Genomic DNA, 24889 nt, shown 5'->3' with positions numbered 1-24889 from the left:
AAAAATATTGAAAGATATGGTTCAGGAATAAGAAATAAGAGATTCTAAAAGCTTACAGTCTATATGAAGATCTCATCCCTTTAATCAATGATATTTTGTTCAAAAAGGGAATCAGAATGCACAAGACAAGAAAGAACAACATAACCCTTTAAAAACTGGCTATATCCTAACATACAGGAAATGAATGATGATCAACATGGAAATCATTTCTGGATCAGCCAAATGTATATAATCAGGTTCAGGATATGTTATAACAAAGATAAAATTCAATCGGACAATTATAAAAAAATGATAAGCTAGACATGTAGCTCTAGTACCTAGGTAATGTCAAGAGATCTAGAGAAAGAACCTCTGCACAACAGGTTGATTCCTGTGAAGATTTAATCTAAGATATAAAGAATAATAATGTAACATGAGAAGTGAAAGGGATATAATCTGTGCCAACATAGAAAGTACCAGCTACAATGACACTGCAAATCTATTTAAATATCAAACTAATAACATTTCAGGTTTGCAATAAATATTGAATAAAACAGAAGAAAAAAGAATGTTGATTCTGAATATCAGAGCTCAAACGCACTTATAATCTTGGTAATATGGCAGCCAAAAAAATTAACATGTTCTTAGAATAAATTAAGAGACATACAATGGCCAAAATGAGGAATTATAGTCTGGCCAAACCCAGCTTTCCAATCACATTCAGGGTTTGTGTTCAGGTGCCACAGTTAAGGAAGGATGCTCATAAACTTGAATATGTACCAAGGAAGAAAACCAATATGAATGAAAGGACTCTGGCAAAATAAAATGAGTAGAAGAAACTAAGGGTGGTTAGCCTGGAAAAGGAACAATTAGGGAAAAAAGAAGAAATGGCTGTCATGGTACATAATGAATTGTAAAACATAAGCCAGACAACCACTTGTTGGGTGTGCCATAAAGTACAGACTGGACTGAATAACTTCTAATTTCCTTTTCACCTCTGATATTCTGTGACTGTAAAGTACTTTAAAGGTTGTATATGGCAAAACAATTAAACTTGTTTTGTGCGGCCTGACAAGACAGGGATAAGAGTGATAAGTACAAGCTAAAGAGAGCCAGTACGACTACAAGGAAAATTTCCTACCAGTTATAACTATCCAGAATCAGCATACGCTAGGTAGTTTCACAAGCTGTCAGTTCCTATTACTAGAGATCTTGAAGCAGAGGGTATACAAATACTTGCCAGAAATGTTGTACTGGGGATTCTTGTTCAAGTATTCTTGCTCAGACCTTTGGCATCTGTTCTACCTTTGAAGCTACGGATGCATATAAAGCTTAGAGTTCATGAGATTTTTGTGAAAATAAATAAAGTTAAAAAAAGACCAAAGGCATAAATGAATTCCTTTCTTCAATCTCTAGCTATACAGATTCAAGTAGGGTTAAGAAAAGCTTGAGGTTGAAATCACATATTTCACTTTGGTATTTTATGATATCCATTCAGAGGCAGAAGCAACTAAGGGTAGTAGACGTGAATAGAAAAGCTGAAGCAATCTCCAAAATGAAGAGTTTCCTGGTGATGAGCTTATATTGGGAAGGAGTGTACCCCCACACCCTAGGGGATGGAGGAGGATGATAGAGGAGTTGAAACCAAGCACAGCAACGGATAGCAAATGCACAGAAGAGCTGACAAATGAAGAGTATTTTGGTACTAACAGAGAGAAGCTTCTAAATTCCCAGGTGATACTGGATAGCCTAAGGCAGCCCATGTAACCCTGATGCCCCTGGATCCTTCCTCTTCTCTCTCTCCTATAAATTTCCTTTACCATTTTTTAATATTATCTTAAGAGAAAGGTAGTTTTTTTTTTTTTACTATACCAATATGCTTTGATGATTTTGATGGATGTATTATGTATTAAGAATATTTTATAAGTTTCTTTGAAGTTAAAACTATGTTTACCAAGTACTGTCCATGAGGAACATTATATTAGACATTAAGTATAAATAACATAAGAATGTAGGAAGTAAAAAGACCATTGTCCTCAAAGAACTAATAACCTAATTAGGGAAGCAGGAAAAACAAACACAAACAGAACAATGCTGTTTACAAAGATACACACAATCAAGTGCAAAATAGTTCTGCCAAAAATAGATCAAAAGTAACATTACCTTTATTGTTATCTGTCTCATCTTTATTTTCTTCATCGTGCTTCTCATCATGAACAAACCTGAAGGATTTGCAGGAAGCAATCATTAGACCATTGCCACCAGGCTCAATAGCAGCATAATGTGGAACTGATTTACCATGGAGCACTTTACGCTCAGTAATTTCATATTTTTGAATCTCTGTAGAAAAAGAAAAAAGTAATTTTTAACTAAATATAAAAAAAAACTTAAAAAAACTTTGGAAATATTTCTTAAAACTAGTTTTTTACATGCATGTATTAAAACAATGAGTTGGTGATTATGATAGTGTTCTCATAACAAAAAAAAAAGTTTGCCTCACTTATGTCAACATGCATTTCTTCACAGTTATATGTAAATCAATTTATGGAGGCTAAACATTTTAGCTTTCCTGAAGAAATAAATGGCAAACCACTCCAGTATCTTCGCCAAGAAACAAGAACAGTATGGTCCACAGTGTCACAAAGAGTCAGACATGACTGAACAACAACAAATACTCAAAATGTTTTAAGGCAACTTGCTAGAGAAATTCCAAAATTATTTTGTAAAGCTAACTGCTCACCAAATAACTATTTTTATGTAAAAAATTCTGATTTTCAATTACTGTCAAGGCCCTCACCATCCTCCCAGTCAATTAGGCTCAAAACTTGGGTGTTATCTTTTGCTCCTCACTCTCTCACCCCTCCTCCAATATCCAATGAGCTGCCAAGTGCCACACTGATTCTACCTTCACAATATTTCTTATGATGCCCCTTTCTCTTCTCTGCAACCACTACCACCCTGGTATAGACCCTTATCAGCTCACATTTGGACTATTACACAAGCCTGCTGATTGGTCCCCCTGCCTGTCTCTTTCCACTCCAGTCCATCTTCACTCAGCTACTGACCATGACACCACCACCAATTCAATTTACCTCCGGAGTAAATATAAAACTTATATTAAGTAGTAAGTAGTAAGCCCTTAATAAATGGTTGATGACTTACTTAAAATGAGGCATTCTTAATAATGTAATTTATCTGTACAGAAGAGACATACTACCTGATACTTTCCAAAAATAGGGCATTTATCCAGAAGCTAAAGTTCTTTGCCAACTTTACTCTTTACCTTAACAGAAAAAAATAAATCCTCTAAATAGATATTTATTTTTTTACATATGCATAAATATCTATAAACATACACATATATACACATATACCCTCATACACATATATGTAAGACATACTATGCATATTTCCACTTGTGATTCTTTCTCTGAAGGTGGATAGCATCTTCCTTCATAAGTCCAAGTCTTTCTATGTTTTTCAAATTCAACCAGTTCATCATTTCCTACACCACAGCAATATTCCAACACAATCACATCCTATCTGAAAGACTGTCTATAAAAGGTTTTCCCCCCCAATTTTTTGCATTCCTTCTATTATTGGCTACATTGGTCTTATTTATACAAGAATATTTTAATCTAAAATAACTGAAATGATACATTTAACACTTCAACAATGCTCTCACTTTACAATATAATTTAAGGTCTGATGCTACTAAATTTCCTTTCTTTACATCTTTTTTCCCTGGTTTCTTCGAAATTACTGACCTTTTGTTTTTCCACATGATCTTTTTTTTATTATTATTCTTAATTTATTTTGATTTATCAACAATCACTTCCATAAGCTTTTGAGTTTTAAATTTTTCTCCCCCTCTCTCCCCAAGATGGCAAGCAATCTGATATAGGCTATACAGATACATTCCTATTAAGCATTTTCACATTAGTGATGTTGTAAGTAAGAATTAGAACCAATAAGAGGAACCACCAGAAAGATGAAACAAAACACTAGATATTTCTTAACAGATTGTGTCGAGCTAAAAGATTCAAACACAGAGCCCAAAAATCAATAAATAATGCAAAGTGAAGCTGGGCCTACAGGGCTCAAATCAAATAATTGTACTACAAATCAACTTAATAGTTCTAGTTTAAAAAAAAAAGCTGCCCCTCCCCCCCCACAAAAAAAATCACCTTGTTAAAAGAAAAAAAAAGTAAGTTAAACCTGAAAACCTAAAGTAAAGACCTTTTCTAAAGAAGTAAACCATTATGAAAGTCTTATAAACAGGAAAATACTGGAAGAAATGAGGACAGAAGTCCTCTTCACATAGAACAATATTCTCTATTCTCACGGAATACTACTCTTAACCACTTGTTAATATTGTTAAAAAGGCAAGGAGAATTGAGACCTGACTAGTAGCAAATTCAATGAGTCTCAACATATACGCAAAAGGAAAAAGGGTTGACCATTTTCAAGCCCTGGAAGCACTGTTAGTGAGAATAAGAGATTTTACTGAGAGTAGAAAGGAAATGCAATATTTAATTGAATCTTTAAGAGCTGAGGTTTAGTGAAGGGAGATTACAGTCTACATCAATGTACTTAATTGATTTTTTTCCATATTGTATCATTCTTAATACCCAAGAGTAAACACTGAATTTTAGTATTGGCTATCCTTCTAATAAGAATTCTATTAAATAAAAAGTAAAATCAAATGCAGAAAGATGCATTATTCTTGTCTCTCTCAATTATTATCTGAAGGAAGCCTACATGCTAATGCTCTGGCCCTATGTACCCAGAAACAAAAATCAACAATTCCAGTTCGTTGGTACTCAAATCTGAGAAATAACTGGCATTCATAGGAAGGGGTTCACAATGCTAAACTACATAATGAATACACATGTCAGAGAGATTCAAACATTTAAAAATTTTCACATTTTACCTTTATTTATCTTACTGATAGTAACCCACTCCAAAGAAACATAGAAGCCACTTCCTTTCCGATCTAATTCTTCTTTTTCAACTCGAAGAAGTATGGTAGCTATTGAATGATCCTCAGATTTTATAATGGAAATACTGTGAAGTATAACAAATGGATCTCCAAGATCTTCATTAAACACAATCTATAAGAAAAATAAAGTGAGAAATTAACATGTTTAAGTGACAAATTCTGACATATGGGCTAATGTTCATTTTACCAAAGGAAGGAAATGACACAAAAGGTCAATCCACTACTATTGTGACTTGGCATTTAAACTGCTAGTTTTGAACAAAATAATTCTTTTGAATATAAAGATACAACCAGAGGTTCCCAAAGTGGGTAATATCAGCCCCTGGAGAGCGCTGGAATGATCCAAGGGTGGAGGTAGTAGCCTCAGGTGCAACTGGAAGGCGTTGAATAAAAATAAGGAGGCAGTGGAAATATATGGAAAAAAGAAGAGAAAATTTTGAAAAACCATTTGTACGTTTCATCTGTTGTGTAACAAGAGTTAATGTCATAGTGACTGCATTATTTTCCAAATAAACACACAAAATGCAAGTTATAACTAATCAGTGGTCAAGTCTGTCAACAGTACTGGCAGGCAAGCCTGTCACACCGTCAGGAAGTCCAACATGCATCAGCAGAAATATATGTGTGTAATGACTTGTTTACAATATATTATATGTCATCAAAATTTCAATTCAGGAAAAACAACACAAATTTACAATAAAGGATTAAATTTAAGATGCATCTTTTTTTAAAAAAATATTTTTTTAATGATGCAAATTTCAAAAAAACCATTAAAAGGTTAAAGAGAATAGAGTTCTGGGGGGCGCTGAGTAATTTTTTTTTTAAAAGGGAGTGGTAGCCAAATAAGTTTGGGAACCTCTGGACACAACAGTAAGATATAACAACAATAAAGATACGGACAATTCAGAAGCAATAAAAGTATCCTTGATTTAATAATAAAAGAAAATCAAAGTGATGCAACATAAAAATTCTCCTTGGAAATGGATTATGTTCAAATGAGCATACTGCTTGAAATCATATTCCTAAATACCAGGATCCAGATATGAAATTGTGTTGACACCAGGCTCTAGATATGAATTAGCAAGTGAAAAGAAGAATTCTTAACTCAGCATGGAAGTAGAGACATATAATGCTGCTAAGGACCGACCCTTTCCTCCCATTTCTTCCATCTCTCAGACATATCGTTCTTCCTCCTAGGTCAGGACTGCACAACATATGGCCTGCAGGCCGCTTGTGGCCCACCAAAGGATTTCAGGCAGCCCACAAAAAACGTAGGGTTGCCACTGCACCCTCTCTCCTGTTTGTCATGTGACTCGTGGCAACCAACCATCATCAGTCTATCTCTAGTCTAACCTATCTGCAGCCCAAAGAAGCTTAGCTTGTTTTAATTTTGGCCCCTAATCTACTGCCAAGTTGTGCAGGTCTGTCCTAGGTCCTTAGATTTTATTTTTCCGTGGTGTTTCAGTGGCTGGCTTTGGAATTATAGAGCTGGAATATTTTAATAATAATTACTGATATTCTATAATGCTTTAAGGTTTGAAAAGACTTTGCATGCATTAGCTCACTTGAATCCCACAACAACTTTGTGAGTTAAATGCGCAGCTACTATCATCTCCATTTTAAAGATGAAGAAGCTAAGGCTGAGAAAGTAGTTAAGTGACTTGACAAGTGCCATAAAGTGGTCTGAAGTGGGGTGTGAACTCAGGACTTCTTGTTTCCCAAGCCCAAAGTTCTATGAACTACCATGTCACATTGACTATTTCAAATAAAGGGCTCAGGTAAAGAAAAAAACCTCACTAACTTTCCTCTTCTTGTCCACAATAGAAAAAAGCACATAATCAAGTTGTTCTCTTGTTAACCAGTTGGCTGTTGCTTAAAATAGACAGTAATTATTACATAAGCAGGGTGCAGAATATTTATTTTATAGATTGATTTTGCTAGAACAAAGCACATTTTCTATGGGTATTTTTGTTCATGGTACCATCACCCATCCAGATATGCAGGTTTGTATCCACAAAGTGATCTCAAACATTTCGTCTCCATTATAGCACATATACAATCAGGATCCAAGTAATGACAATTCTTCCTCCAAAACAGCTCTGGCATTTTTTCCCTTCTCTCCACTCACATGGCTATAGCACTAATTCAGACATTCCTCACCCCTTGTCTGGACATAGTAATAGTTTCCTAACTGGTTTCCCTGTCTTCAGTCTCTCACCTCACCAATATTTTCTCTATAGAACTGCCAAAATATTGTTGCTGAATAAAATGTCTAATCATGTCATTCTTCTGCTCACAAGTCCAAGGATACCCAAGTGCCTCTAGGGTAAATTATAAACCCTTCTGTTTGGCATTTGAAAGACCTCTAAAGAATCTACCTTTGCCATCTTCTTCAATGTACTCTTCTTCCCGCATCCCAAGTTTCATCTAAACTATCTGGTCCCAGAGCCCAGAAGTCCATCTCTTGTCGCTGTGCCTAAAAGTTAACCCACATGCCTGAAATATTCATCCTCCCCAAGTCTGCCTCTCCAAATCCCGATATTCTCCCAGTTGCCACCTCCACGATCCTCTGAGTTGTTACAGTTCCCTCCCTCAATTTACCCTTTATTTACTTAACTGCACATATTACTCCCCTTGAGTCTAGTAGAGTGCAACTTCCTTGGAATCAAGAACACTTTCAATTTTCATCCCTAGCCAATGAAAGACCTGGATTATTTTCACCATCCACTTCCTCCACTCTTATTTATGCGCAGCTAATTGAAGCTAATTGATTAGGAGGAAATCATATAACTGTTTTGACTGGGTACACAAGAAATTTTTCTGGCTTTAATCAGAACCTCAGAGCAGGGAAGTCTTTTTATTCTTCCCTGATGGATTCTTTATCTTAATCACTCTACAGAAGCTATTTCAAACATTCTCTTCTTTCTTAAAGCCTTCTACACCTCTCACTTACCTTCTCGCTCTCAAACAAGGACTTTTTCTCTCTCTTTATCTCAAAACACTTTGACATCTTCATCTGCTTTCTGTAGTAGCCCTTCTTACTAAGGCCAACTACTCTACATGTGTCCTTGATACCAATTCCTCTCAGGTCTTGTCCTCTTCAACATCTACAATCCTTATCTACTCTTCAAACCCTCCCCGTAAGATACTGAAATGATTTGCCATTTTCTTTTCCAGATCATTTTACAGATGAGGAACTGAGGCAAACAGAATTAAGTGACTTGCCTAGGGTCACACAGCTAGTAAGTAAGCTTATTTTATTCCCTAAATTAAAAATTAAATTTAAAAAAATGATTAGAAAAGTAGGAAGGGGCCAGATTATGAAGCTCGTTTCACCTATCTTTAAAAAATCCTCACTAACTAATGGTCTTTTTTCTTAAGCTATTCTCCTATATCACTCCACTTTGTCAGTCGAAAAAAGCTCCAAGAGAAAAGCTGTCAACACTCATTGCCTCCTCATCCTCTCCTTTCACTCATTCTTAAACACTTTGCAGTCCGATTATCCTAACCTCCTTATTATCCCTCAACATATCCCATCAAACTTTCTACAATATCTCTAGTATCAGACCCCTTCTCTTTACTCACACAGCCTAAAAGTTCAGGTTCTTATCATCTCTCACCTGGACTATTGTAATGCCCTCCTAAATGTTCTCCCTGTCCTAAACAGAACTCCCTAGCTCCAATCCATCCTCCACATAGCTGCCAAAGTGATTTTCCTTAAGTGAACTTCTGAGTTTGTCATTCTTCTTCTACTCAAACTCCAATCATTCCTCTAGAATAAAATATAAACACCTGTCTTCCAAAACCCTTCACAACCTGGGTCTATACTATCCAGACTCATCATACTTCCCTTTCCCATACCCTACAGTCCAGGCAAAATGGACTTCTCTCAGAAACTCATGCATATTAGGCTATCTCCAATCTCTATGCCTTTGTACTAGTTACCACTCATTCCTGGAATTTACTCCTTTTTTCACCTTGACCCTTCTGAGAGATAGCTCAAGCACTATCTACTACACAAAGCCTTTACTGATTCCTCCGAGTCAAGTCATGTCAAGTCAAATCGATAAACAATGAATAAGGGCCTACCTTGTGTCAGGCACTTAGCTAAACACTGGAGATATGAAGAAAGGCAAGAGACAGTCCCTGGTCTTAAGAAATCAATCTAAAGGGGGAGACAACATGCAAACAACCATGTACAAACCGTATATACAGGGTAAATTGGAGATAATCAGAGGGAAGGCACTAAGATGAAGGATGGCTGGGAATGATTTCTTATCAAAGTAGGACTTTAGCTGAGTCTTGAAGAACACCAGAAGATGAAAATGAGAGAAAAGCAAGAGTTCCAGGCATAGGAAACAATGAAAATGTATGGATTTGGGTGATGTAGTATCTTGTGCAAGGAAGAGCAAGGAGACCAAGGTCACTGGGTCACAGAGTACAGGAAGGATAGGAAAGAAGAAAGTATGGTTTAAGAAGACTGGAAACAACTGCTTGTTTTATTCTATAAATTAAAAATTAAATTAAAAAAAAGATTAGAAAAGTAGAAGGGGCCAGATTATGAAGGGTTTTAAAAGGCAAACAGAATTTTATATTTGATCTTAGAGATAATAGGGAGGTATTGGCATATATTGAGTGGGGGGAGGGAGGGGTGACATGGTTAGACCTGCGTTTTATTAAGATTAATTTGACAGCTAAGTGTAGGATATACTGGAGTGGCAAGACATGTAAGGCAGAGAGATCAATTAAAAGGCTGCTGCAATAGTCCAGGCATGAGATGGGTTACTGTAGTATCAAGAGAGAAGCAAACATATTCGAGAGATGTTACAAAGGTAAAAATGACAAGACTTGACACATGATTGGATATGGGGAATGAGTGAAAGCAAGGAGTCAAGGATGATGCATAAGTGTTGATCCTGGCTGTGACTGGGACGATGGTGATCCCTCTGACTTAGGAGAGAAAGAAGGAAGAGTTTCAGGGGAAAGATACTAATTTCAGTTTTGGACATGTTAAGTTTAAGATGTCTAATAAGTAGTTAGAGATGTGAGACAAGGTTTGTTGGCATAGTTCAGTGCTTTCAGTCATGTACAACCCTTCATGACACCATTTGAGGTTTCCTTGGCAAAGATATTGAAATGATTTGCCATTTTCTTCTTCAGATGACTTTACAGATGAGGAACTGAGGCAAACAGAATTAACTGACTTGCCCAGGGTCACACAGCTAGTAAGTATACGAGCCAGATTTGAACTCAGGTCTCTAGACTTGCACTCAGGCTTTTATCCATTTCACTACCTAGCTGTCCACAGAGACAAGAGGTTAGGGTTGAATAACTCAATCTGTGAATCATCTGCATATAGATGACAGTTGAATCCATGGAAGCTGATAAGATACACAAGTGAAATAGTATAATAAAGGGAGATGAGAAGAGGGTCCAGGACAGAACTTTGTGGGACCTTCACAGTTAGACAAAGAAGAAACAGGTAAGAAGAAAATCAGACAGGTAGGAAGAAAATCAAGAGAGAACAACGTAAAATAATACAGAGAAAGGACAGTATCAATGAGAAGAGGATGACTGAAAGCGTCAAAAACTGTAAGAGACCGATTAAGAAGGACGAAGATTGAGAAAAGGCCATTAGATTATGCAATTAAACATCACTGGCAACTTTAGAGTTGGCAGTTTTAGTTAAATAATGACTATGGAAGACTAGAGCCTTAAATGAGAGACTGAGAAGAAACAAAGTAAAGACACTGAAAGCCTTCTCAATTTAGCCATGAATATATATAGGAAATATGTAGAATGACAGCTAGCAGGAATGGATGGATCAAGTTAAAGTGTTTTGAGGATGGAGGAAAGAGGAACATGTTTGTGGGCAGTAGGGAGGCAGCCAGTAGATAAGGTAGTGACAAAGTTTTGGGGTGCTGAGACCCCAAGAATGCCAAGAAAGAGTCACCTGGAATGAATTCACACACTCAAGTCTTCTCTTAATAAAGTGCAAAGAGTTTATTGTAACACTTTAGCAAAAGTGGGCAAGAGTTCTTATGGGAACCTATGAAAGACTGAGGATAGTGCTGGGGTTTATATGGAAAGAGGGCATGGGAAAGGAATGCCAAGGATACTAAACAGGTAATCTAAGAGTCCAGGTGTCTTTGGGAGCTATGGATGGGAAAGTGTAAGGAGTATGACAGACATTGAGGTAGTTGCCAGAGACATGGACCTTGGGAATCTGGTGGGAGGAAGAGTCCTTGGGCCAGCCAGGGACAAAAATCCTTGAGCCAGGCACCCCTCTATCTGTTCTGATAAGAGAATGTGTTTTGAAACAAGAGAAAATTTTCTCACAGGACAGGGGCCTACTGAGAAATTGGTAGGCTTACAGAAACATGATCTTAGGGCTGGGGTCCAAGCACCCCATCAGTAGCACCCTACATCCATCAAGTAGTAAAAAATAGTTAAAATAAATGTTGTTGAGATTGTAGAGAAAAGGTATACTCATTCACTGTTAATGAATGATGAATGAATGAAAAAGTATTTACTAAGTGTTTTCTATCAGCCAAGCAGTGGGCTAAGATTTGGGTAGCAAATAGAAAAATCAATAGAGTCTCTGCTCTCAAAGAAGCTCACCCTTCAATCAAGGAAGATAAACGTAACAGAAACTTCAGCTGCAAGGTAGATAGCAAGGCCCAGGGGTCAGCAAGGTTTAGAAGCAGGTTATTTCCTGGAAGACCTTAGGAGGCAGTGGTAGGGCAATTGGTAAGGATTAATCTCACCAGAAGAAACAGAACTAGTGATTCCCACCTCATACAAACTGTGTGAGCAGTCAAGCAACCCAGTGGAAGGGGCAAGATGTACATATGGGGTTGGGATAGAGAAATGGGGGAAGAAGAAAAGAGAGAAAGCTACTTTGCGTGCTGGTGGATCATCTCATTACCTTGTATCTCAGATGGATTCTGCTGAAATGGCAAATTACTTGAATCTTTTGGAGAACAATCAAGTAGTAGATAGTAAAAGTTAAAAAAAAAAAATTTTATCCTTTTACTCAGTAATTTCAATGTTTGGAATTTACTCTGAAAATGTCATTTTAAAAAAGTTAAGATAAGCATTATTTGTAAATGCAAAAAACAAACAAAAAAACCAAAACCCTTAAACAAACAACCCTTAACAAAAAAAGAATGGTTAAAGTATGATATATTAATAGTTTTCAAAGTTCTAAAGCTCAAAAGTCCTATATCTTTCATTTTAGCCTCCTTTCTCCTAAGTACTCACTGCACTCATGCATCCTTACAGAGACCTTCAATTTACGCCAGGCGTGCAAGTCTCTGGAAATGTTCTGAGATATCAAATGCCTCTCCTTCTCTGCCTTTCTCCACACATATACCATAAGCATCCAAAATACCATTCACTAATGTTACACCAACTAGATAAACACAGAATCACAAATTATGAACAGGAAAAGACCTATGGAATTCACACAGTTCAACACTCTTATTTTATGGTTGAGAAAACTGAGGCCTAGAGAAGTTAACTGACTTCCTTAAGCACACAAAGATAATATGTAAGTATTGTCTGACTGGCTCAGAACAATTAACATTAAGGAATCAAAGAGTGATAAATTTAATTTTTCAACACCAACACCCCCAATCAGAGTGTGTTATACTTAACTTCAAAATGAACACTTGAGAGCCTAGGTACTAAGGAAGTTGGAGGATACATCATGAAAAAATTAAAAATCATACATAAGTGAATGGAAATTACAAAAAAAATAATAATTACACAATGTAAAGTAGAAAGGTTCATAGGCTTTTTGGAGCTAAAAAGGAATTTTACTAGTCATTTAGTTTACCCCTCTCATTTACAAATGAGAAAACTGTCTTCCATAGAAGGAAAGTTACTTGCCCAATGTCACACAAGTAAGCAAGGATTATTCAGACCCTCCCCCTGACTCCAAATCCAATGTTCTTTCCACTATACCATACTATCCACAATAATGGTGAGTATAGGAAAGGGAGTGCAAATTTGGAAAAAAACCTAAGCTAAATCCAACAAACATTTCTTGAAACCAAAACTGCAAAATATTCAATTACATGAGTAAAGAAGACAAGGATGAACAAAAAGGGACAGAGTCAAAGAGGACTCTATTATATCCAGGATATGACCTGAAAGTAAAAAACAATGTTAGAGCCAGGAAAGTGCTTTAGAAGAAAGGGAACCTGGGTACCAGTGAGAGAAAAAAGCATTAAATAACACTTAAGCTCTTTCCCCTTTTCATACACCCATTGTTTTTGTTTTGTCAGCACTTTCCTTCCACAGGCAGGATTCAATAATGTCAAGCCAATGCCTGCAAAGCAATATGTCATGGCTAAAGACAATTTCTTGATCAAGTTATTTACTGAGTTTAGTGGACTATATGATAAAAAATATTCTAATAGCTTTCCCTTGAAGGAAAAAAAAATTATCTTTTAAAGTCTTGGTTTATCTTAATTTGGACACAGTGGTTTATTCAAACCTTACCTCCCATTTTTCAGAAGTACCATTTCCACGTTCCCCTGTTCCAATAAGATACAATCTACCTGTTCCATCTGACAGTGTAGCCCATGTAGAAGATGTAAAATGAAGAGATGCACAAAGGCGGTTGTCATAAGCTGCTAAATCTGTAGGGAGTCTGAAAACCTCTCTTGGTTTTCCTAAGGCAGTGTCCTAGGAGGAAAAAAAAAAAGAAAGAAATACTATATATCAACGTCTTTCATAGATACATACAGATGAATAATTAAAGTAATCACGTTTTGGTTTTTCATTTTAAAGTTTTATGGATAAGAATTTGTACATTTATATAGAATCCTAACCTAAATAAAGTTGGCTTGATCCAACTTAATTGATTACATTATAATCAAGCCTCACCCTAAAGTGCCTAGACTGTTCTTTAGCCAATCCCAAGAGGCTATCCCAGATAAGCCTAGTTACCCAATTTTAATCTGTTTTCAATGGGATTGCTTACTGATATAACCTACTATAATGCTGGATATCTCTTTGAACATCACTCTGAAAGAAGTCTTAATTAATTGTTCTATATAGCTACTTCTAGAACACATAAGAAAATATAATAGAAAAAAAAGGTTAGGCTGAATGTCTTGGTAAGTCCAAAGTTTAAGCCCCTTATCCCCCATCACTTTAAAAAGAGTGAAGGAAGGATAAGGAGAGAGAGAGGAATCGGTTATCCAGTCTAGCCCTTTCATTTTATAAATGAGGGACACTGAAGTCCAGAGGTTGTACACAGGTGGTATGCACAAGAACAAGCATCTGAACCCAAGTCCTATGACTCCCAATTCAGCATTTTCTACCATAACACATGGCTTCCCACATCTGAACTTGGACCTGGTTAAAACTTTACACTTTAAACAAAACCCTAAACTAAGGAACACAGAGGTATTCACTCTTTTCACCTCCTCTACCTTCTCTGTTGTCATTCAGTCAGCTAGCCCCAGGTGCAAATGCACACACATACATACCTTGCCACTAAGTCCAGCCAAAAATCTCAGGGGGTCCCTTGGTAGAAGAGGTCTTCATATTTTGGAACTTTGAAAATTCTACACACATGTCCTTTATTGTTATTCACAAAGCCAAATGCAGACCAAAGTTATTAAGAGTCTTGTTTCTGTAAAGGCACATTTTAAGCTTTCATGGCTTGAAGCTTGATTGTCCAAGAAACTTTTTTTTCCATCTGTAACATAGCTGCCATGGAAAGAACTGCCTCCAATAAAGCTATTTCTTCTAAAGTAATGTTTTCTCAGAACCAATTCAAAAGGTTAAGTGGGATGTGCCTGTACATTCCATGCCATTATCAGAAAATGATTTCAAATCTGAATTACAAGGAAAATTCACTCGAACTACTGGTCACTTTGTATTTTTTCCTAAAAGCTTCTTACTGTGTTCTATGTCCACATTATTACCAAGATTTATCATTTAAAGATTGTGAAAGACATGAAACAACCCCTCCCAAACCCAAATCATTCTTTCAAACTTCCCTCTTTCTCTTTTTTTTTCTTTTTTTTTTTTTCTTTTTAGGCAATTGGGGTTAAGTAACTTGCCCAGGGTCACACAGTAAGTGTCAAGTGTTTGGTCTGAGGCCGGATTTGAACTTAGGTCTTCCTGACTTCAGGGTCGGTGCTCTATCCACTGCGCCACCTAGCTGCCCCAACTTCGCTTTGTCTCCTGAGGGTACAGTCACTCCTCTAGTCTCTCAGGATCACAATCTCAGTGTTTTTCTCAACTCCTCCCTCTCCCTGACCAGATATACCCAATCAGTTACCAATTCTTGCTGTTTCTACCTCCACAGCACCTCAGCATCTTTTCCTTTCTCATTACATATATAGACACCACTTTCATTCAAAGCCCCAGCATCTCTCACTTGGCTTACTACAATTAATTTAAAATTGGTTTCCCTGACTAAAGTCTTTCCCTCTACTAAAACACACTCTATATATCTGACAAAACGATTTTTCTTATGATCTGACCATGTCACTGCTCTACTAAATAAACTCCAGTGGCTCCCTATTGCTCTAAGATCAAATGCAAAATCATGTTTTGCTTTTAAAGCCTTTCACCTTGGCCTAAACCTTTACAGCCAATCATCACTACTCTTTCCATGCTTCTGCATGCTACCAAGGTGGCCTTCTTGCTGTTCTGCTCATAAGACACTCCATGCACTGGAACCAAGATTTTGGACTTTACCCTGGTCCCCACTCTCATCCCCAGCCCCCACCATACTAGGAATGTACTCCTTCCTTAACTATTATATTTATTCCGTATATGCTTATATACATGAGATCCTAAAAGTCTTGGTGAAGTTTTAAGCTTTAATATCTTAAACACATCAGAACACCCTCTGGGTACCTGCTGCTTCACTTGTCATAGCATATAAGCTCCTAAAGAGCCAGGCCTGGTTCACCTTTTGCCTTTGTATATCCAGTGCCTAACCTATAAGAGGTGCTTAATAAATGTGTTGATTGATCCAACAGCATCAACCATTTCTTTCAGTTCAAGATATAATTTGGCAGGTTATCTAAACCACCAAGCATAAGCACTGGTCCATGTTTTTACTTCTCCCACCCCAATACATCTTTAATCTTTACTAATCTAATCATACGTGCCTAACTACTAATTACATTGAGTTAAGCGACTTTTTTGGCCCTCAAGTACATAACGAATGACCAACAAAGACACTCTTAGCAACTTCACTATTGACTATTAATGGCACACCTGAATCAATGACATGAATACAACTATAAATCAGTATCACTGCCTCTGCTATTGTGGAGGGAGAAAAAAAGTCTCATTTATCCATCTGTCAAGGAAGGAGGTGTTCTATATAAATAAATCTTCTAAATGCCCGAATCTTGTCAATTACAACATTTAATTTAAAAAAAAAAATTAACCACTTATGATAGAATATCTCTAAACTATATTAAATACTTATTTTTTTTTTAACCTAGAGCTGTGATTTCACTGGTGTAGGGGGCTTCTGGTAAGGAAATTTGTTCTACCAATGCACCTCAGACAACCTCTCTATCAATTGTTTGGAGCATTAAGAAGTTAAGTAACTAAACCCTGAACCTTAGTCGACTTATCTTGAGGCCAGCTTTCCATCCACTAACATCAGGTAGTCTCATTACACATTATACATTATACATAGGATGTATGTAATACATAAATTTAATATATAGATATATATTACACACATACTTAATAAACCCAAAATCAACATTTTATTCTCCTTTAGACATTTGAATAAACTAGAAGCAAAGCTATCTGTCCCCTTAATTATGGAGGAACATACTAGATAAGTAATCTGTGATTGTGGGTTCTCTAAGTTACTGAAATCTCTGCCTAAATTATATAATACAGATAGACTTCAAAAACCGGACAGGAATCTTATCTCCTTTTCTTTATATTCCACAACAGATAGTTACTCATTCTCTTTCATTTCTACACATGAAATACATAAAATAGTTTCTCATTATCCAGGGCAATTAATGCACCAATATTACAATCAGTTTAATATCTTCAGAAGAACTCTCCATAGATGACTTATAGGCATTTAAAATTCTAGAATTTGATTCAGCTATCTTTCCTCTAATAAACAGAAGCAGTGGGTTTTTTTGTTTTATGTTTCTGGAACTTTAGAAAACATACCAAGTTTTCCTATGCAAGGCTAGTGTAATATATAAACAAGAATCATACATCAAAAGACTTTTGAGGATTGCAAGATGTATCTACTTTCATAAAAGGAATATTCACGGTCATAAAATTATATATTCAAAGTATCAAAGACAAATTTCTAACACAAAAAACTTAACTACTCAAGTGAATTCTCCCCAAGCTGGCCAATTACATTTAATATATAATAAATTAGTATATTTTAGCAATTTTAACTATGTGAAAGCCTTTAATTGTGTAGAAAAATACTAAAACTACTATAAAGGTAACTAACAATAATAGCAATATATGATAAATCAATATTTATAAAGAAATATATTTTAAATATGTCAATTATAAATGTTTTTCAATAGATGGATCTGCTGAGCAACTTGGACAAGATTTCAATGTTGAATAAAATAGTCTTAATCTTAATGCTTATCTCTATTTGCAGAGCCTTAAGCAGATCCATTCACCTTTAATCTGTTAGTTTAATTTAAAATACATATATATATATGTAGTCAGAAAGAAAAAAAAAACACAATCAACCATAATAAGTGGAAATCAAAGTAGACATTTCCGCCTTTTTAAAATAAGCAATTTGTTCTGAGGAAAGGCTCTCAGCAGTGCTTTTATTTGGCTGTATGACTATTAATACTTTTTTTCCTTTAAAAACAAATCTCAGAAGCTTAATAAAATCTATTTTTATCTTGTGTACAATTTTTAGTAATTTTTTTATGAAACACAAAGGCATCAACAAAAAATTAAAGCGCATAATCATTAGAATTTTTATGTCCTTTCTTTTTTCTCCTCTACAAGTAAAACATTAGTTTCCTCCTCTTCTCCACACCACTTCACCAACCTTGGTTTTCCTCATTAATTAACTGTAACCTGTTAGCAATCAGCTGAAATCCTGCAGTCTAAAGACAGAAAGAATGGGAATATAATGGTACTGCTAGAATGTGGAATTAGATGCTGTAATTCAAGGTAAATTTAATTGCCTAAGTACACAGTAATGAAACAGTTCTCTCAATTCAATTCAATCTAATATCACAGCTTTTCTAACTTACAGATCACAGTGCTGAATTACATTAAGTGTGGAGTCTACTAGAAATCACAGGAACACAGATTTAGAGCAGGAAGGGCCCTAGAGGCTGTTAAGTTTAATTCCTTCATTTAAAATATGAGGAAACTAAGGCATGGAGAGTTAAATGACTCACTCAAGGTCACACAGCTAATAAGTATGTGAAGCAGGATTTGAACCTAATTCTTCCTAACTCAAACTCTGGGCTCCTATCATTTAGGTCTTAGGACTAGATTGCATTTAGGAAACTGCATGAAACTCTGACTGATGCTAAGCGCTGCAATACTAAAAAAGACCACCTTTTAAAAATGAGTATTTTTCCAATGACATCATATGGCTGCAAATCATGGAACATCACAATCTCAAAAAAATCAACACTGAAGATGATCCAAATGGCTTCAGCACAGTATTAGGTTTGTATATCAGAAGCTGAATGAAAACCATCAGACATGTAGAAAATTGGGTGGATCAGTTAGATAGCTAAGCAAGACCATGGAAAGACAACTCAAATATGCTACACTAGTAAGCTCAAGATATTAAAAGAATCAGAGAAAGTCATATTCTGTGCACTGGGCAAAGTGGATAATTAATTTACTGAAGTACAAAGATGAAAATCACACAGAAAGAGGAAGTTTGAAGGGCTTCTTATCTGTACTGGGGGAAGAAAGCATTTACACCAGTGAAATCAACAATCCCTCAAAATATCATAATTAAAGGGACAGTCGTGGATAAATAGGTAATGCAGTGGATAGAACGTACGGGGAGCTTGAAGCGAGGAAGACCTGAATTCAAATGCAGCCTCAGATACTTACTAGCTGTGTGATCCAGGACAAGTCTTTAACCTGTCTCAGTTTCTTCAACTATAAAATGGGGATAATAATAGCACCTGCCTCACATGTTGTGAGGATTGAATGAGACAATAATGAATTTAGCACAGTGCCTGGCACATAGTAGGTGCTATATAAAAATATTTATTCTCTTCCCGAGTACAGACACGCTTTAATCATTAAGATCATTAACATTTTTATTTAATAAGACAAGTGTCTATATCAGGAAACTGACTACCTGGCTAAGATGAATGTTATGCATATTCCCCTTCTAAGATTTCAAACTGTATTTGTACATCCTACAAAGAGGTATAAAAAAATCTATCAGTTACTATTATACTATTTATGAATATAAACTATCAAATCTGAGGGAAAGAATACAAATAGAATATGGTCTTTCAAATGCATTGGGCAGCTTAGTAAGAAAATAGCAGTCTCTGATTACTAGTCCTTCACCAAGAAGACCTCCTCACCCTTCAATTACCTATTAATATTTTAGATCTAGTGTTTAGGATATGCTATATTAAGGGGGAAGAAAACTGATTTGAGCTAAGTACTATTTTAATTAGAAACAAAGAACTATAAAACTACAGATTGAAAATAAATGCAAGACAAGCTCCAGCCTGCCTTTTGGGACCAAATAGATCTATATTAGAAAGTACAAATTAATCAGGATGACTAACAAACATTTACAGATTCTGATGCTTTCTAGCTATGTGAACATAGCCTAGTCACTTAACCTGTCTGAGCTTCCTCAGCTATAAAAAGGTATTAATCATTCTTCTACTGCCCTGTTCCCAGGGTCACAGTATCAAATGTAAAACCGTATGTAAAGTGCTTTGCAAACTTTAAAGGTTAACAAATAAATGTCAATTATTAGCAGTATTATAAATAAGTCCTTGTACCCAAGGTGTCAACAGTATCAGTAGTCATCTACTTACAAAAAGGTTATATTCCAAAAGTACATTTGCAAATTTGTTTGAAACTGAAAATGAATAAATCCATAGAAACAATGTTATACGTGACCGTTATGTTCTCATAATAGACCACAAAACCTATGTAACTCATGATCTGCATTAAGTTCAGTACTATACTAACAATGCCAAGGGACCCAATCACAATGTTCTAGAGGAAAATATATTCAGAGTTGCAACTTGGAATGCTAGAAATTTATCTTTCCTCTGATGTAGTCCTAACATATGGAATACTCATTATCATCAGTGTTGGGCCCTATAACCTGAGATAGGAGCTTTATCTGGGTAAGGGAAGAGTGAAGAACTTTTGTGTACTAGGGTCTCCTGTCAATATAAAATTAGAACTGGCATTCTATACCACATTTGTTTTCTTTTAAATACACCATGAGTCTACTGTTGCTTTGCAAACTAGTTTCCTTGGTCCACTATAATAACTAATAGCGAATAGCATCTAATAGCATCTTGCTTACCCTCTGACCCTTAAAATAGGGGATAATGAAAATTCCCTTCCCTTACTGTTTGTGAAAATGGTGTGATGTCCTCTGTTTCTTCATCTATAAAATGAGAATACTACTATCTACCTCACAGAGATTTTATGAGGGGCAAAGGGCAATAATATATGTGAATCTACTTTGCAAATTAAAATTTACAATATGAGCTACCAGAGGAACACTAGTGACATCTAGCTGTCCAAATGCATGTATAATTCTAGAACAAACAGTGATGAACCATAATCTATAACTACTCAGTTATCCAATTACATTATATATTATGGGCTTCTACTTTGGGGTAGAATGAGCCTTACTGGAATAAGATAGTAAAATGACAGCAACATAGATAATCACAGAGTTCAAGATATACAAGGAACTTCTGAAATAAAATCAGTAAGGTATCACGCTATATGTAACTGCTATTCATAATGGGAAGACAAAATAATCAAGAAAAGGTTGAATTATGCCCATCGTACTCTATTTGAGGATGAAGTGAAATATTAATACATTTTAGAAATATTTACATCCATCAAAAATGGCTAGGGGAAAAGAGTTTTAGTTCTTAAAGGAGAAGGTTTGACCAGATTACCACTAATGACACAATACGCCATCCCTCCATACACACACAATTTTTAGTATCTTAAAACTAAGGACAACTTTTGAATACCCATCATTTGTGTATATATATGTATGTGTATTGTGTGTATGTATATGGGAGGAGGGGTGTGATTTGCTTTGTTTTAAACAAACCCATGATTCCCTGGCACAGGGAGTTCCTAGTGATGAAACTTCCCTTATCAGTGTACATCACTGTACATCAGCTGCACTGCAACTTAAAAGGAGTCTTAACAGAATTAAATGGAGTCATCAAGACGTCACGTGATTTGCCCAAAAGCACAAAAAGCCAAGAAGTGGGACGTGAACCCAGATATTTTTAACTATGAGGCTGGTTCTAACCTCTACAACATAGTACCTCTGTATTATTGTGTCAATAATATGTTTTAAGATTAATATGAATTTTTATAACACAGGATTACAGAATAATATTTAAAAGTAAAATTGAAGAGCTGGTAGGAAAAAATAAAAGTATCAATAAAATTTTTCTACAGAGGATAATTTCTTAAAAAATATATTTTTGCTTCTCATTTTTTTCCATTTTTAAACATTTTTATTTAAAGTTTTGAGTTCCAAATTCTATCCCTTCCTTCTTCCCCTCCGAGACAGTAAGCAATCAGATATAGGTTATACATGTGCAATTAAGTAAAACATTTCCATATTAGTCATTTTGTACAAGACTCAAATAAAAAAAAAGAAAATGAAAGAAAGTGAAAAAATAGCATGTTTCAGTCTATACTCAATCAATATCAGTTCTTTCTATGGAAGCAGATAGTATGCTCTATCATTAGTCCTTTGGGATTGTCTGAGATCATTGTATTACTGAGAATAGCTAAGTAAATAGCTAAGTCATTCACAATTCTTCATTGAACACAGTATCACTTTTACTGAGTACAAAGTTCTCCTGGTTCTGTTCACTTCACTATGCATCAGTTCATGTAAGTCTTTCCAGGTTTTTCTGAAATCATCCTGTTTGTCATTTCTTATAGCACAACAATATTCCATTACAATCATATCACACAGCTTGTTTAGCCATTCCCCAACTGATGGGCATCCCTTTGATTTCCAATTCTTAGCCAACACAAAAAGAACTGCCATAAATATTTTTGTACAAATAAGTCCTTTTCTCTTTTTTGGGATGTCTTTGGGATATAAACCTCGCAGAAGTATTGCTGGATCAAAGGGTATGCACAGTTTTATAGTCCTTTGGGCATAGTTTCAAATTGCTCTCCAGAATGGCTGGATCAGTTCACAACTCCAACAACAGTGCATTAGTGTTCCAGTTTTCCCATATCTCCTCCAACATCCAACATTTTCCTTTTTTCTATTAGCCAATATAGTCATATTAGCCAATCTCAAAGGTGTGAGGTGGTACCTCAGAGTTGTTTTAATGTGCCTTTCTCTACAGTTGAAGAGGCACCCCCACTAATTTAGTCCATAATGACATATCTCTTAGGTACTCCAGATATAGGGCAGCTAGGTATGTAGTGGATAGGTTGCAAAGCCTGGAGTCAGGAAGACCTGAGTTCAAATCTGGCCTCAGGCACTTACTAAGCTGTGTGACCCGGGCAAGTCTCCTAAACCCATTGGCCTCAGTATCCTAATCTGGAAAATGAGCTGAAGAAGGAAATGACAAATGATTCCAGTATCTCTGTGGAGATTAAAATTGTCCAACCTATAATAAGAGACTGAGGCAGAGCTCTGAGCCAATGATACTTTATTAAAGGGTTCATGGTCCCCTCTAAGGAAGTGGACCGAGATCTTCCTCATGATCTGAGATACCCCTTCTTCCAGGGCCTTATTTTTATAAGGCTTGGTACCAGATTTGATACTTGAACATTCTAGAGGGGCTATAAAAAGTACAGAATCCCACTGGTTGATAGATGATAAGCTCCTTGAGGGGAGAGACTGTCTTTTGTCTCTTTTTGCATCCCCAGTGCATGGGACAGTGCCTGGTACATAGTAGGCATTTAATAAATGTTCACTGATTGAATGATTACTATATAAATGTGTCTAATTTCTCCTTTTCAATGACTTTATTCTTACCAGTGTAACTGTTAAGTTCATAATTCTTCCAAGCTGATCGACAAAGTAGATATTATCTTGATTCCATGAATCACAATGCAGGTAATTAAACATGCCAAAGGCACGCATGTGGTCCAGTGTATACTGATCATCTCTAAGCTTTACTTCTGCCACAGCTAAAAAAAAAAGAAAGGAAAAATTGTTCTTAAGAAGACTTCTTTCAAGGCCAAAGAAATCACCAAATGGACAAAAGCAAAGCACATAGCCTTCCATACCACTAAAGGTGCAGTCAAGAAAGACAGAGAAATTCTGAAAAGTACACTCTTTTACCAAGTTAGTGGCAGTAGTTGCAAAGTGTTGTATCATTTAATATTAGGGAGATGAAAATGTCCAGAAATAACTGTACTGTGAATACAAAAAGGAATTTCCCATTTTTCTTTTTTTTAAAAAATTAATTTATTTATTTTTAGTTTTCAACATTCACTTCCACAAGATTTTGAGTTCCAAATTTTCTCCCCATCTTATCCTTCCCCCCACCCCAAGATGGCATACATTCTGAATACCCCTTCCCCTAATCTGCCCTCCCTTCTATCTCTCCTCCCCTTCTCTTATCCCCTTCCCCTTCAATTTTCCTATAGGGCAGGATAGATTTCTACACCCCATTGCCTGTATATCTTATTTCCCAGTTCTTTGTGAAAATAATTTTTTTTTAAACATTTGTTTTCAAAACTTTGGGTTCCAAATTTTCTCCCTTCCTCCCTCCTCACCCACCCTCATTGACAAGACAAGCAACTTGATACAGGTTATACATTATCCACAACACTTCCAGAGTAGTCATTATATTTCCCTTCATCCTATCCTGCCCCTCCCTTTATTCTATTCTCTCTTTTGACCCTGTCCCTCCTTAGAAGTGCTTGCTTCTGATTACCCCCTCCCCCAATCTGCCCTCCCCTTTATCATCCCTCTTGCTCTCTTGCCCCCCTCGATTTTCAGATTCCCATACCCAATTGAGTGTGTATGTTATTCCCTCCTTAAGACAAATACGATGAGAATAAGATTCACTCATTCCCTCTCACCTTCCCCCACTTTCCCTCCACTGTAAAAGCCTTTTCTTGTCTGTTTTATGTGAGATAATTTACCCCATTCTACCTCTCCCTTTCTCCTTCTTCCAATATAATCCTCTCTCACCCCTTAATTTTATTCTCTAGACATCACCCCTTCACCTTCAACTCACCCTGTGCCCTCTATTTATCTATCTCTATATATTCATACATATAATTTTTTTCCTTCCAACTACCCTAATACTGACAAAGGTCTCATGAGTTACAAGCATCATCTTTACATGCAGGAATATAAACAGTTCAATCTTAATAAGTTCTTATGATTTCTCTTTCCTGTTCACCTCTTCATGTTTCACTTGAGTCTTGTATTTGAAAGTCAAATTTTCTATTCAGCTCTGGTCTTTTCATCAAGAATGCTTGAAAGCCCTCTATTTCACTGAATGTCCATTTTTTCCCCTGAAGGATTATACTCAGTTTTGCTGGGTAGGTGATTCTTGGTTGTAATCCTATCTCTCTGACCTCCGGAATATTATATTCTAAGCCCTCTAGTCCCTTAATGTAGAAACTGCTAAATCTTGTGTTATCCTGATTGTATTTCCACAATACTTGAATTGTTTCTTTCTGGCTGCCTGCAATATTTTC

General features: G+C 36.0%; 1 protein-coding gene across 2 annotated transcripts in view; it reads right to left on the bottom strand.

Annotated features, from left to right (window-relative positions):
* NUDCD1 (NudC domain containing 1) overlaps positions 1 to 24889 on the bottom strand; it is a 105546-nt gene that overhangs the window by 67943 nt on the left and 12714 nt on the right. For both annotated transcript variants that reach the window (XM_027854042.1, XM_027854043.1), the window contains exons 2-5: positions 23208 to 23362; positions 13490 to 13675; positions 4913 to 5093; positions 2143 to 2319 (exon numbers count right to left, since the gene is read on the bottom strand). In XM_027854042.1, the coding sequence (XP_027709843.1) occupies positions 2143 to 2319; positions 4913 to 5093; positions 13490 to 13675; positions 23208 to 23362 (699 nt within the window). The remainder of the gene's footprint in view (positions 1 to 2142; positions 2320 to 4912; positions 5094 to 13489; positions 13676 to 23207; positions 23363 to 24889) is intronic.

The sequence above is a fragment of the Vombatus ursinus genome, unplaced genomic scaffold, assembly GCF_900497805.2.
Source record: "Vombatus ursinus unplaced genomic scaffold, bare-nosed wombat genome assembly UNPS02010284.1, whole genome shotgun sequence".
Taxonomy (NCBI): Eukaryota; Metazoa; Chordata; class Mammalia; order Diprotodontia; family Vombatidae; genus Vombatus; species Vombatus ursinus.
Note: the sequence above shows the minus strand (reverse complement) of the source record. Positions and strands in the feature narration are given on the sequence as shown.